Source organism: Neovison vison, chromosome 6, assembly GCF_020171115.1.
Source record: "Neovison vison isolate M4711 chromosome 6, ASM_NN_V1, whole genome shotgun sequence".
Classification (NCBI taxonomy): Eukaryota; Metazoa; Chordata; class Mammalia; order Carnivora; family Mustelidae; genus Neogale; species Neogale vison.
In genome coordinates, this window is record NC_058096.1 from 136,766,507 (window position 1) to 136,780,269 (window position 13,763).

Here is a 13,763-nt window from a genome sequence, read left to right on the forward strand (position 1 = left end):
ATTTATTTATTTTCAGAAAAACAGTATTCATTATTTTTTTCACCACACCCAGTGCTCCATGCAATCCATGCCCTCTATAATACCCACCACCTGGTACCCCAACCTCCCATCCCCCCGCCACTTCAAACCCCTCAGATTGTTTTTCAGAGTCCATAGTCTCTCATGATTCACCTCCCCTTCCAATTTACCCCAACTCCCTTCTCCTCTCTAACACCCCTTGTCCTCCATGCTATTTGTTATGCTCCACAAATAAGTGAAACCATATGATAACTGACTCTCTCTGCTTGACTTATTTCACTCAGCGTAATCTCTTCCAGTCCCATCCATGTTGCTACAAAAGTTGGGTATTCATCCTTTCTGATGGAGGCATAATACTCCATAGTGTATATGGACCACATCTTCCTTATCCATTCGTCCGTTGAAGGACATCTTGGTTCTTTCCATAGTTTGGCGACCGTGGCCATTGCTGCTATAAACATTGGGGTACAGATGGCCCTTCTTTTCACATCTGTATCTTTGGGGGAAAAGGATTTTGCATAATAATAAAACAATTTATCTAGAAGACGTCACAAACCTGTAGCTAATGAAAGACTCCGCATATAGACACCCCCCCCAGCCATTGATTAACTAACTGCTTCTTGGCTTTTCTGTAATCGTTTGGCTTCGCCCTTCCCCTGTTAGACCCTTCCCCCAGTTAATTGTTTAACCGCTCTCTTGCCTTTCTGTAACCGCTTGGCTTTTAGGGGGTGATACTGGTCTCCTGTTTAAACAGGATACCTTATGTGCATAGTCATGTAGGCAAGGGGGGTCGCCTAAGTATGTGGACCTAGTCACGTAGGCAGGATGTTTCTCTGCTAAGTAATAAGGTCCACTCCCCCTCCTCACTCCCCCTCCCCACCTTTCTCTTCGCGCGCCGGGGTCCTTCAAAGCCAATCTACAAACACCGAGTATGCCTTACATTCAAACCAGCCAATAAGAACCTTGTAACTATGTTTCTGCTTCTGTACGTATGCGCTCGCTTCCCCGAACCCCATAAAAAGACCCTAAACAAAGGGCTGGCGCGCGAGTCTTCCTAAGACTTGATCGCCCGCAGGTACCTGTGTCAACTCAATAAACCTCGTGCTGTTTGCATCTGATCAGTGGACTCGGCTTGGTTTTTGGGTCCGGGGGTCTCCTCCTGAGAAGGGGTCCATTCCGGGGTGCTTGGAGCCCCGGGGGGATCTTTCACTATATGAATGTAACAACAGAGGTTTCTCAGTATATCAAGAAACTACAGTGGGGGAAGCATGGGCGGCTCAGTAGGTTAAGCCGCTGCCTTCGGCTCAGGTCATGATCCCAGCGTCCTGAGATGGGAGTCCCACATCAGGCTCCTTGCTCGGCAGGGAGCCTGCTTCTCCCTCTGCCTCTGCCTGCCACTTTGTCTGCCTGTGCTCACGTGCTCTCTCTCTCTAACAAATAAATAAATAAAATCTTAAAAACAAAAACAAAAACAAAAACAGAGGTTTCTCAGTATATCAAGAAACTACCAGTGGGGGATGCGTGGGTGGCTCAGTGGGTTGAAGCCTCTGCCTTCAGCTCAGGTCATGATCCCAGTGTCCTGGAATCGAGCCCCCCATGGGGCTCTCTGCTCAGCGGGGAGCCTGCTTCCCTTCCTTTCTATGCCTGCCTCTCTGCCTACTTGTGATCTCTGTCAAATAAATAAATAAAACCTCAAAAGAAAAAAAAAAGAAAGAAAGAAACTACCGGGGACACCTGGGTGGCTCTGTGGGTTAAGCCTCTCTCTTCAGCTCAGGTCATGATCTCAGGGTCCTTGGATGGAGCCCTGCATTGGGCTTTCTGCTCAGCAGGGAGCCTGTTTCACCCTGCCCCAGCCCCCATGCCTGCCTCTCTGCCCACTTGTGATCTTTCCCTCTGTCAAATAAATAAATAAAATCTTTTTTAAAAAAAGAAAGAAAGAAAAGAAAATACCACAGGGGTTATACGGAAACAAGAACCAATATACCATCATAGTGGAAGGGTAACATCTCCCAGAAAGTAACAGATCCAAGGATCCAACACACAAGAATTTTCTAAGTTCACAGAAAATTTAAACAACACAATAAGCTTCATATAGGGATATGAGAGAATTCTACTCCCAATAATTTAAAATAGTGTTCCTGAAAACCATACAAATGTCTTTGAGTCGGTGGATGAGTAAACAAACTGTGGTCTCTCCATACAATACAAGACTATTCAGCGATAAACAGAAATGATTATGGATACCCGGAACAACGTGGACGAATTTCAAACACATTGTGCTGAATAAAAGCTGCCAGACTCAAAAGGTCAGGTATCTACAGGATTCCATTTATATGACTGGAGGAGGCAAAATTAAAGGTACAGAAAACAGATGAAAGATAGCCAGGAGCTGAGGGTGGGGGAAGGGTTTGACTGCAAAAGAGCAGTGGAGAGTGATAGAACCCATATGGCTCGGTCACGGAAGTTACTGGACTCTAGGCTTCTGCTAAAACTCCCAGAACTGTCCCTCCAAACCACTAATGTTACTCCACACAAACTTGTAAACTGAATTTTTAAAACATCGTCTGAATATTCAAGTTCAACCAGATAGCTACATAATTGATCATGTGCATGGTCACAGAAGGAATCTTTTTGTTTTTTTTTTAAAGATTTTATTTATTTATTTGACAGAAAGAGATCACAAGTAGGGAGAGAGGCAGGCAGAGAGAGAGGAAGGGTGGCAGGCTCCCTGCTGAACAGAGAGCCCAATGTGGGACTCGATCCCAGGACCCTGAGATCATGACCTGAGCCGAAGGCAGCGGCTTAACCACTGTGCCACCCGGGGGGCCCTCACAGAAGGAATCTTAAAGGCCGTGAAAGATCAGTATTATACACACCAGATATTCTAACTACAGTGCAATAAAACTCTAATAAATCAGTTGTGAAAATTTAGCTCCCAAACATCATCCCAAACATCAACTAAGAAAATGCATTAAAAAAAAAATCAATAGGTCAAAGAAGATCGTAATGGAAATCACAAAATAGTTCAAGCTGAATAATGACAGGAGTGTTAAATATGAAAATGGGTGGCATGTAGCCAAAGTGGCCCTTGGAGTAAAGAGCTGACTCAGAGAAGACAGGCATTATTGTTGTTGTTTAATAATAAGGTAACCATTTTGCTCAAGAAGTTAGAAAATGGACAATGACAATTTAAAAAATGGAAAGAAGGAAATAACACACAGGAAAACAAAACTCACCCTAATTGCAAACAGGCACACTGCAGAGAGGACTGGTAATAAAACGACAATAGGATTGTGGCCGCCAGCCAGATAGAGAACTATGAGAAGAATGCAGAATCTGATCAGGCAGAAAAAAAGATCAGTCGAAGCTGGTCACGTGGAAAAGGAAATTAGGTGTATTGGAGCGAGGAGTGCAGAATTTCAGCCCCTGAAATCAAGTGACAAAAAATAGATTACAGCTACAATTGGCATCCAGGGAAAGCACTTATTAATAAATCTCAGCCCACCTGAATGGCTGTCGGGCCCGCCACGCCTGCTGACCCTGGGATAGATAGGGTCATCCTGAGAAAGGGCTTAGTATGTGTCTGATGAAGTTCTAGAACCTAGGTGCCATTCGGTGGGCTGAGGTCTGGAACCGATGACCAAGAAAGAATTCTTGAGACATCTTTGGTGCAAAACGGTGGTTTATTAAAGCTCAAGGACAGGACCCGTGGGCAGGAAGAGTTGCCGCCCCGGGTTGTGAGGGGTGGCAGGTTATGTACCCTGCGGTTGGGGGAAGGTGAGGGGCAGGGAGGTTTCAATGGAGCTTTCATATGCTAAAGAGGGCCTACAAGGTGCTGGGATACCAGAGGCCTACCGGAGGCCTACCCGAGGCCTTGCCCTTGTGGCTTGATCAATGTTGTCTTTAGGCCAGCCATTAACATCAAGATAGTTGGGAGATTCCTGGTGGGATGTCACAATCCTGCTATCAAGCATCTTTGTTAGTGAGATTTAGGTTCAGAAGAGATTTAACTATATTTACATTACCCTCTAACTCAGCCTCCTTCAGTTTTGTTTATGGTAGGGAGGGAGACATTAGGGCTTGAGGAACTGAGTTATTTGCGTTTGGAAATTGTGCTATTGATAAGGTAACCTCTTTGTTTGTAGATCTCTAGTACATTTGTAAAGCAAGGGAGACTCCAGACCTGTAGGATGGTGATCTCTGCAAGTTAACTATTTGTTTACCGTTTATGGCAGTCAGGGGTGCCTGGGGAATGTCACACACTTTACCAAGGGGGAGCGGTTGGGGGGGGTGCAAGGTACCAGCTTTTGCTTTGTCTTCAGCCAGCCTCCTGCTCCCTCATCAGCAAAAGAACAGAAGATACCATACCATTTATGTAATTTTTTAAGGTAGGAAAAGAATTAATTCGTAAAAGCAAATCTTTGAAGGCCAGCCTGAATTTAGACTTACTTCAGCAAGCAGTGAGCCCCTATTTTTGAATGAGTGAATCATCAAAAGATTTTGAACAGGAAACCCACACTTCTGCTGTAATACCAGTCTGGTAGCTTCTTAACCTGGGGTCCACAGAAAGAATGCAGGGACCTTGTATCCTTGCATGGGAGAAAAAAAAAATCTTTATTTTTAGGAAATGAAACATTTCCTTCAATTAAGTGTAGTCAACAAAGCACAATGCTATTGGCAGGACCTGTAACTTTGTCGCAACAGAAATCACAGATATTTCCATATCACAGTATAGTTGTAGTAGATGTCTCTAAATATCCTTTAGTTCTTCATGCTTTGAAATTGAGTTGTAGTAGATGTATCTAAATATCCTTTAGTTCTTCATGCTTTGAAATTAAAGTAGGCTTTGGGGAGCCTAGGTGGCTCAGTAAGTTAAGGGTCTGACTTTAGCTCAGGTCATGAGCCCAGGGTCCGAGGATTGAGTCCTACATCTGGCTCTCTGCTTTTCCCTCTCCTTCCGCCTGCTTGTGTGCTCTCTCTCTCTCTTTCTTCTCTCTCTGTCAAATAAATAAATAAATAAAATCTTAAAAATAAATTAGAGTTGGCTTTAAATCTGCTGCTGAATCTCATTGCTTAATAAGGTAATAAAGAAACACATACATATTACATCTCAAATTTGATTTATTTTTTTTATTTTTTATTTTTTAAGAGAGGGCACAAGCAGGTGATGGACGCAGAGGCAGAGGAAGAGAGAGAATCCCAAGCAGAGTCCATGCCCAGTGTGGAGCACAACGTGGGTCTCGATCTCACAACCCTGAGATCATGACCTGAGCCAAAATCCAGAGTCGGTTGCTCAACTGACTGAGCCATCCAGTCATCCTCCTAAATTTGATTTTTAAAACCTTTTGAAAATGCACTTCAATATAAAGGTTTCCTTTGTAATTCTGTGTCTCATTTTGTACATTTTAAAAAACAATTCTGGGATTGTTCATAAGCTTCACCAGACTGGCAAAGGGGTCGATGGCCCCAGGCAAGTGTGGGAAGTCAGATGGCTAAGGGTGGGAAGCGGAGGGCAGATGTGTGAAGGCGGCTGTAGCAGTCTGATCTGGGGAACACAGGGCTGGGATGGAGGAGGGTGTGAAGGACACAGGGCATGCTCAGTCTGCAGCTCAGACCTACTCATTTCCAGCCCAGCCCCAGCACCTAGCCCAGTGCCTTGGAACACAGAGACCCCCAAGTCACGTTTGTTACATGATTGGAAAATGCAGCCCAGTGAGTGGGTTTGTGAGGCTAGAAATGAAGAAGGATCAAGGGGGATAGAAGCTGTTGCACCTAACTGAGCTGTGCTGCCGTGGGGTCTGGCACTGGAGCAGGTAGGAAGGATGGAGATGAGCAGTTAGCCCACCGACAGGAAAGGATAGCCCAGAAGAGCACAATGGTCTTAGATTTAATCTCACTGATCTTGTTCCAAATTTGCCTTTTCTCCTTTTTACACGGGACTCTTGAGCCATTGCCACAAAGTGCATTTGTCAGTCTTCCTGCATGTCTTTTCAGAAGCAAGTTGGGACAAGGCTTTTCCCAGCCCAGAACTTCTTTTGTAAAGGGGATGGCTTGCCTATATGACACCGCCCAGACAAGCCCTGAATCTGGGTCCAGCATCAGAACTAAAGAAAAGACAATTGGATTTCATATGGGTTAATTTTATGAGTCAATTTATGTGTCAATTTGACAGTCACGTGCCCAGGTATCTGGTTAAACAGATAGCAGCAGAATAAGGCGAGCTCACATTGCCTATCTTCAAGATAGGACATCAGTCTTCTCCTGTCTTCAGACTTGGACTCAAACTGGAACTTACACCATCTGCTCTCTTGGTTCTCAGACCTTTGACTCACACTAGAGTCACACCACTTGTCAGCTGCTGATCTGGGGACTTTTCAACCTTCATAACCACAACTGATTGATTGATTGATTGATTGATTCTGTTTCTCTGGTGAACCCAGACCAATGGAAATGACCTTTGTCTATAACCCTCCACGCCACTGAGCCAACAGGGGGAGGAGTTGAGATTCAGACCCAGATCCAGAGCCCCTGCCAGCAGCCTGCCGGGGTCACCCTGGGGATGGACCTTCCTGGAGTTCGGTAAGATGAGCTAGGAGAGGAGTGAACATCTGGGGATGTCCCTGTTGGGGTGCGCTGGGATGCAGAGGAGGCACACAGGGCAGGTCAAATAGAGTGGAGTGGCTCTCCGAAGGCCAGTTGCCTGGTGTCCTCCGTGTGCTTACTAGGTGTGTGGCCTTGGGCAGGTCATCTACCTTTCCCGTGCAGTTAAAGCACCTTCCTCATGGGCAGCTGCAGGGTTTAAGGAGGAGACCTGGGTTGGGTCAGACCTTCATAATTAGCCACTGTCATCTTCCTTTAATAGACACTCTGCCTTGTGGCTCACGTCATGTCCCCACCTGGCCTCACTGGTGAAAATGTTACAAAACAACTGTTACAAATATTATAAATTCAGGAAAAAAATGCGCCTTGTGTGTTTTTTTTTCAATTTATTTATTTTCAGAAAAACAGTATTCATTATTTTTTCACCACACCCAGTGCTCCATGCAAGCCATGCCCTTTATAATACCCACCACATGGTACCCCAACCTCCCACCCACCCCGCTACGCCTTGTGTTTTATTAAATTTGCTAAATCAACAAAAAGCATCAGTAAAAACGAGGTAATGAGCTTCAACAGAACTTAAGTTTGGCCGAAATGGTAGAGGGGAGGACTGCCTTGGAGGAGAACAAGAATTAGGGTTGTCTGGGGCATATGTATACACACACACACACACACACACACACGCACACACACACGTGCACTCTATGTCCTTCTTGTGCATTCTTCACAACCTCTGGCAATCGGACTTCCACCCTGACACTCTACTCTTAGAGCTTTGCCCTTGGTCACCTGTAGTCTCCAAACTCCAGCCATTCCCACTGTGCTAATGATGTACATCCCTAGCCTTGAGCTTTCCAAAATAATGGAATCATCACAGGCAGTCTGATTTCACCCAGTACCTTCATATCACCGATTATAAAACTGAGCATCTTAGAAACCTAGAGCTGTGTCCAGAGTCATGTATGTGCTGGCAATTAGCAGAGTTGAGACTGGAAGCCAAGTTTGCTAAATACCACTCTCGCACTCACTTGGATAACCTGGTTTTCTGTCTGGTCTATATCCTAGAGAGTTGTGAACTATTTTCAATTATATAGCCTCAACTCAGACACTACAAGCCTCAACATACACTTATAAAACTATCGAGTCTTGAGCGGACAGCTAGGGGAAAGTCTTTGTCACACAAGATGGTCAAGGGATTAATATTGTTAATTTGTAAAAAGAGCGTTCATTCAACACGTGTTTTCATTGAGGGCTCACCAGGTCCAGTGTGCAAGACAGTGAGAAAACAATGGTGAATAAGAATAGCATGGTTTCTCCTTGCACAGACTTTACCGTCTAGTGGGCACAAACAAAACAATCTGAAATTACCACTGGGAAAGGCAGTCATGTGCCGCTTCTAGCTTCCGGCATAGGAGGGCAGTGTTTCCTTACAAAGGGATAAAGAGCCCTTTTAACCGGTGATGGGTATCGCTCTCTGCTCTGTAATATCTTTTCCTATCCCACATTTGAACAGGTGTCCTTCTTTGTTCTGCTTCAGCGTGGGTCAAAGACCCTTGGGCAGGACCTCAGCTTTCTGCTCTTCAGACCCCGTGGGGGAGGACATGGGGTCCTTGGCCTGAAATGCAAACGGAATCCGTGTGCAGACCATCTCCCCGTGTTGTCTGGGTGAGGAGACCCGCCAAGCATAGGAGACAGACACTGGCTATTGAAGGGGATCTTGTTCTGTCTCTTCTCCATGTAAGTAAAATGTTGTCCAACCCAGAGCCTGTGTGAGTCTTGTCTCTCCCAGCAACTCTGATACCTGCAAACTACGCAGGGAATCGACATACTGTTGCACCTGGTCATAGGCAACAGGTGCCACTCACTGGACAATTATTGTAATAAAACACTAACTGAAGGAAAGGAATGCCTGTGGTGAAGCATGCCCCTGAGGGTCTGACTCATGTCGGCTGTGTGGCCCAGACTGGGGAGTGTTGGGAGCTATCCATGAAGTTCTGAGCTGAGAAGGAAAGTATAAATATGAGCTAATAAGGGAAGGATGGAAGAAGGGGCAGACACCACAGGTCACAGAAGTTCTGTGCAAAGGCCCTGTGACGTATTTGAAAAATTGAAAGAAGGCTGATATGCCCTCGGGGCATAAAGAGAGAAGCAGAATTTGGCTCACATGAGCTTGGAGAGGGAAGCAGGGACCAGACAGTGCAGGGCCTTCTAGGTCATCTTGAGAATTTGAATCTGTATCCACTGAGGAATGGACAGCACAGAAGTTTGCTAAGGAGAGGTTGACATGGTGAGATTTGTGTTTTGAAGAGATGAGGCTGGTGGCAGAGGAAAAAATGGATGTGAGAGGAAGAAAGTAGACACTAAGAGCTAAGTGAGACCATTGCCAATATCTAGGAGAAAGAGAGTGGTAGTTTAGGCCAGTGATTCTCAACCAGAGAAATTTCACCCCTCTGAAGACCCTGGGCAATCTCTGGAAACACTCTTGAGTGTCACATGGTGTGTGGGAGTGTTATGGCATTTAGCAGATTAAGGTCAGGAGTGCCACTAAATAAACATCCTACAAGACACTAAAATGACCCCCTAGCCTGAGATATAAATAGTGCCTAGATTGACAAATCCTGGCTCAGGCTGTGGTGGTGGTGGAGATGGGACACATGGGAGAGATAATTAAGAGGGCAAAGCCAGCCATCCTTAGTGACTGATTGATGATGAGAGACGAGGGAGCGATTAGCTAAGAGAAACCTCAGCTTTCTAGCTTGCTCACTTGAATGACTGGGGGTGCCGTCCACTGAGACAAGAAGCATTGGAGAAGCTGATGGTTTTCTGGAGGAGGATGAGGAGCTCAGCTGGAGACCTAGGAAACTGAGATGCCTCTAAGACATCCAAAAGAAATCAGGCCATTCTCTAGGTCTACAGCTCAAGAGGAAAAGCCTGAGCAGAACACATGCATTTCAGAGGTTTCCTGAAGTAGAACGGAAGCCAGGGGCAGGGATGAGGTTACTGAGAAAGGGGTACAGAGTGAGGAAGAAAGAGGTCCCGGACAGAATCTTGAGAAACTCTTGGGAGAGGAAAACAAGCCAGCAAATAGCATGTAGGGGGCATCCGAAGAGGTGGGAGGAAAACCAGGCATGTCACCTCCCAGAAGCTTCAAGTGGAACTGTTTCCCCCATACCTTCTCCAACACAGAGCACTGCAGATATTTTTAAAGTTTGCTAAACTGATCAGTCAAGAAAAATCTAGTTTAAAGATGTCAAAGTTTTGCCATGTTGGGGTAAGTAATGAGATTAAGCATCTTTGCCATGTTTACTGGCCACTTATACTTCTTGGGCCATTTGTCCATTTTCTTATTCTAGATATTCCTATTTTTCTAGATTGGTTTGGCTTCACTATATATTGTGATTTTTCACACTTTGCTATCACATTATTAAATATTTCCACACAATTTGTCTTTTTTATTTAAAGATGTCTTTTTCCATGCACTTATTTTACATTTTTTTTTCCTGCAGGATTGCTGTTGACTTTATCTTCCTGCTTTGATTTCATGTTGGAATAGGGTGTTTCTGCCCAAGGATCACAAAAATGTTCTCCTATATTTCCTTAGGATATCAAATCCTTTTTTACATTTAAACTTTTCATCTATCTAAAATCTCTTTTTGTGACTGATGAATGATTGGGATTTTTTTCTCAGTTCAATTGAGAAATGTGTTCTTCCAGTCTTCTCTTTCTATTAAACTAAATCCTGTATCCATTAATCTGGTATTGACCTCTTTTGTTCTTTAGAGCTATTGGTATATTCCTGTGCCCAAACCAGGCTGTTTTAATTACTGTAGCTTTGTGGTATGGTTTGATATCTGGAAGGTACATTTGTATTATTTTATCTTATTTTAATTATTTTATTTATTTATTTGATTAAGAGAGCGAGCGAGAGAGCACATGCAGGGGAAGTGGCAGAGGGAGAGGGAAAAGCAGGGTCCCTGCTAAGCAGGGAGCCTGATATGGAGCTCAATCTCAGGACCCCAGGATCATAACCCAAGCCAAAGGCAGATGCTTAACTGACTGAGCCACCCAGGTGCCCCACATTTGTATTATTTTATAATCAGGAAAAACCCCAAAGGTTTGCATAGATAGATAGATAGATAGATAATGTATGTTTGCTCCTATGTGTGGACGGTTGATGGGGAAGCGTGTGTGTGAAAGCTGGCAACAAGGACTGATTTGGGTTATTTTTAGAATGACCACCAACTGTATTTGAAGGCCCCTTAGGCCCACGAACCTTCTCCCAGCTCCTGGGGAATCACTGAGGATGTTAAGGTCAGCCATTCACTTCTTAGAACCAAAGTGACTGACTCTGGTGTAGGTAGAGTATCAGCAGCTTTCTGTGGGTCTATGGCCACTGGGGAGCAGAAATCCCTCAGCTTTTGGTCAGATGCCTTACCTTTTGTTGGCCCAGAGCTTTCAAAGAAAGGAAGTCTTGTAAATTCAGCAAGCATTCATTGACTGCCCCACATTCCCATCGCAGACCCTGTAGAAATCTCCCAGCAACGGTCCATTTCAAACAACTCACGGTGAGTGACTAGTGCTCCTACACACACACACACACACACACACACACACACACACACCCTTAGCTCGGAGCCCTTATCTCTGGGCTCAGAGGTCTCAAATCAGGGGCATTCTTCTCTGAAGACAACACCCCCCCCCCCTCCCCGGGCAACTGTCAGTGGATTCAGTCCCATCTGCACAGGACAGGAAACTAGTGGCATACAGCGTCTACGTCTCCAGGGGAACAGGCAGACCCAGGACATAGCCCAGACCTTAGCTCTTCCTTCCAGCTATTCAGGACCACCCACGAGGAGGGGTCCTCCAACAGAACTCTACTTAGGCCTCTTGGTGGATCATTCCAAGAGTCCCAAAGGGCCTGCTGATGCATTAAAAACAAGACCCCTGCGGCATTTGAGTCGCTGCATTTTTGTCCTCTTCCAGGATTAGCTTGTCTTGAATCTTAGCCTTGAATCTTGTCTTGATACCCATATAAAATGGGGTTGGGGGAGGGCATTGCTGAGTAAACAGTGAGCAGATCCCTGGGCATGGCCAAGGCAGTCAGTCTGAAATACATGACAAGGAACTTCTCTGTATTACTTTGCTCTCCTGGCCCAGGTGATTCAGGGACCAGTGTGCCTGCTAGCCTCACGCCCAACATTACAGGTGGTTACCAGCCTCCCCTCCACGGAAAGATGGGGCACAGGGCCCACCTGTGCACATTCAAGCAGTGCCGGGTTTCTACACTCTGCCCTGCCCCCTGCCCCCAAGTAGTCTTGAGGTAAGGATGGAGGAAACCAAAAGAGAAATCAAAGGGTCCTTGGCCTTGACATCGATGTTTGATGGACACGCAGTGGACACCCTCCCGGCCTTCGCCAGGTAGGGCCGGGCGGCATGGGAGTGAAGAGGACCGGAAGGGGCAAGATGAAGCAAAGGTGCTGGGCCTTGACCCGGCCGCGGGGGCGGTCCCCGGCCGGACTGCTCCGCCCCCGCCCCGCCCCGGGGCCGCCCTGCCTCCCCTGCCTCCGCAGAGCCTCCGGAGCCTTGGCCGCCTGCTGCCACTGCGGCAGCGCCGCTCGCCCTGCTCCGACCGTCAGCGCGCAGGTGAGCACCGGGGACCCCGCGCCCGAGCCGCTGAGGAAGGAGCGGAAAGCTTCGTGGGGCTGGGAGCTAGGAAGGCAGGAGAATAGATCGGATTTCAGAGAGGACTGGAGGGAGGGACCAAAGGGTGCGCGCCCCAATCCTGGGAGGCAGGGAGGTGGTTCCTGCCAAGCCCGGAGAGGTGGACGCGTCCCCACCGAACCATCTGCGACTCCGGAGATGGGCTGGCGCTTAGCTCTCCTGGTGTGTGGAGACACAGTTCCAGAGCGGGGCCTCCCAGATCCTGGGGCGCTGGATCCCGGGGGCCCGACATCCCTTTGCAATTGTTTCCAACCAGCAGCTAAAAATATCCCTCCTAGGTTTTTCAGGGGCGACTCTGGGCTCGCGGGTGCCCAACACCCACAAAAATCTCCCTTGTTTCTGCGATTTGAAGAAAAGCCCTACCTCAGTCCTGTGAATGTTGCTAATAGGTGGAAGATTCCTTCTGCCCCAGCCGGTGTGTACAGGTGGAAAAAATCTGCAGGAAATGATTGACTTACTTTTTGGAAAAATTTCTATTTAAAATTCAGCAAACCTGGGCGCCTGGGTGGCTCAGTGGGTTAAGCCGCTGCTTTCGGCTCAGGTCATGATCTCGGGGTCCTGGGATCGAGTCCCGCATCGGTCTCTCTGCTCAGCAGGGAGCCTGCTTCCTCCTCTCTCTCTCTGCCTGCCTCTCTGCCTACTTGTAATCTCTCTCTGTCAAGTGAATAAATAAAATCTTAAAAAAAAAATTCAGCAAACCTGTTCTTCTCATTGCATCTGGGGAGGTGACATTAGAATTTAAGCCCAGCTTTGGGTTTATATCCAAAGGGCTCCGTTTCTCTGTCCCCCAAGAGGTTTTGATTTGGAAGAAGTGAAGTGGGTTCGAAAGCAGGTTTTGCTTCGTGACAGGCTTTCCCGCTGGGACAAGAGTTTGCTTAAGGTAGTCATTAGCTTTTTACCTGAAAACTGAGGAACAGAAGGCAGCCACGTGGCTGTGGTCAGGAGACTGCTATGTATCACTCCCCTTCCTCCCTGGACAGATGTTTTTTTAGTCCTGCCCCCAAACTGGGCTTAACACTGCTGGTTTCTGGAACTGAAGTGAGGGGCCAACAACACACCGTCATTCTGTGTTCTCTTGCCTACAGTTGGGAGGAAAGATGTTCACTGTGCTGACCCGCCAACCCTGTGAGCAAGCAGGTTAGTATCTCCAAGCAGGCAGCAGGTGTGGTATTCTCAAGTCACAGCCCAGGCTTCAGCCCACAGTTCTTCATGCGTGGCCCCTGCCATTGAGTTTACCGTCTGTGGTTTGAGACTCAAGTCACTTACTGAGCTTTCACCACCAGCATGCCTCAGGTAGAAGTAATGCTTTTGATCAAAGCTACGCAAAACAAGGACTAACATGCATGTTTTGCTTAAATGGTTTTTCCGGTTTGCCTAATTCATTAATTTGGCTGTTTGTGGTTTCCCTTACCAAGCTGCGTGTG

At 46.6% G+C, this 13,763-nt stretch overlaps 1 protein-coding gene and 1 long non-coding RNA gene across 2 annotated transcripts in view; one reads left to right on the plus strand and one right to left on the minus strand.

The window, feature by feature from the left end:
• Positions 1-1,205: 1,205 nt before the first annotated feature.
• LOC122910559 lies at positions 1,206-3,627 on the minus strand. The gene is made up of 3 exons (XR_006385241.1): positions 3,524-3,627; positions 3,255-3,444; positions 1,206-1,227 (listed from the first exon to the last, which is right to left on the minus strand). It is a non-coding gene; the product is annotated as an uncharacterized LOC122910559 (long non-coding RNA).
• An 8,572-nt stretch (positions 3,628-12,199) lies between these two features.
• Positions 12,200-13,763, plus strand: part of ENTPD3 (ectonucleoside triphosphate diphosphohydrolase 3) — a 33,482-nt gene continuing 31,918 nt past the window's right edge. The window contains exons 1-2 of the mRNA XM_044252424.1: positions 12,200-12,261; positions 13,425-13,476. Of these exons, the coding sequence (XP_044108359.1) occupies positions 13,437-13,476 (40 nt within the window). The 5' untranslated portion in view covers positions 12,200-12,261; positions 13,425-13,436. The remainder of the gene's footprint in view (positions 12,262-13,424; positions 13,477-13,763) is intronic.